Genomic DNA, 966 nt, shown 5'->3' on the forward strand with positions numbered 1-966 from the left:
ACTTCGCAGTACTTTAACCGACATCAGTCAACAAATGAATGTTTTCAGAAGAATGTTTTCTTATGTTTACTCACAGTAATGATAGTATTATTCAAAGTTTGATAATAGGGTCGTAGATATATCTTATTTCTTGAAAAACTTTTCATTCCTTTTCTAGCAAAATAAAGCTAAAAGAAAACTAGATGTCATCTTCAAACTACTTTTATCATTCGATAATGTGCAGACAAAGACTGTTTGAGATGCAAGAAGAAATATTGGAAATGAACTGGCCATCTGGAATTTAAGTCAGGATGAAGCATCTATGCAAGGGAATGGAAAACAAACCATGCTGATATTTCCCATAAAAGCAGTAAAAGTCACGTAGGAATGGATTAAGAAAAGAGCTGAAATATCTGAAGGCTGCGGTACTTCCAATGAAAGAAAAAGGCATCTCGTTACTTCGTTACGGTTCTTAAGTACGGAGGACTAAACTTGCTAGCCAATGTCTGTAAATTAAAAAAGGTACCGTTGTTTCTCAGCAACAAGACAAGAAGTACTAGTCCTTCTCTTGCTAATAATCCTTTTCAAACTCATCACTTTTCCATCCATAGGTCGATGTTGTTGCTGCTAGAGAGGAATGAAAAAGTGGATCGATCGTGTGGTATTTGTAAAATAGAAAAGCCGGAAAGCAGGAAAGGAAGCATTACTCTCCTCCCCGATGATTCTCAGAAACATCCGACAGTCATCTGTCAATATCGCATTTTCGTATATGCAAGACTTTTTGCTCTAAATACAAACTGATACCAGAAAATGTTCGCTGGTGACTGTCAATCGGTTTTGAAGATAATGTTAGAGTGTGGGATGAGAATGAACTTTTAATTGGAATCGTTTGGCATTGTTCCTAATTTAGGCTTTCCATAGTCATTGTGTTCGTGTCATTTATACTCCTCTGGAAGCTTATTCACTTCTAATGTAAACTTCACTGTG

The 966-nt window shown here is 36.2% G+C and overlaps 1 protein-coding gene across 1 annotated transcript; it reads left to right on the forward strand.

Annotated features, from left to right (window-relative positions):
- Nucleotides 1-594: 594 nt before the first annotated feature.
- Nucleotides 595-744, forward strand: LOAG_16010 (hypothetical protein; the record flags this gene model as incomplete). The annotated part of the gene is made up of 1 exon (XM_003151498.1): nucleotides 595-744. A coding segment is annotated over one exon (150 nt), but the record flags the coding sequence as incomplete, so codon positions are not given.
- Between the last annotated feature and the right edge of the window lie 222 nt (nucleotides 745-966).

This window comes from Loa loa (assembly GCF_000183805.2).
Source record: "Loa loa unplaced genomic scaffold supercont3.3578, whole genome shotgun sequence".
In the NCBI taxonomy this organism is placed as follows: Eukaryota; Metazoa; Nematoda; class Chromadorea; order Rhabditida; family Onchocercidae; genus Loa; species Loa loa.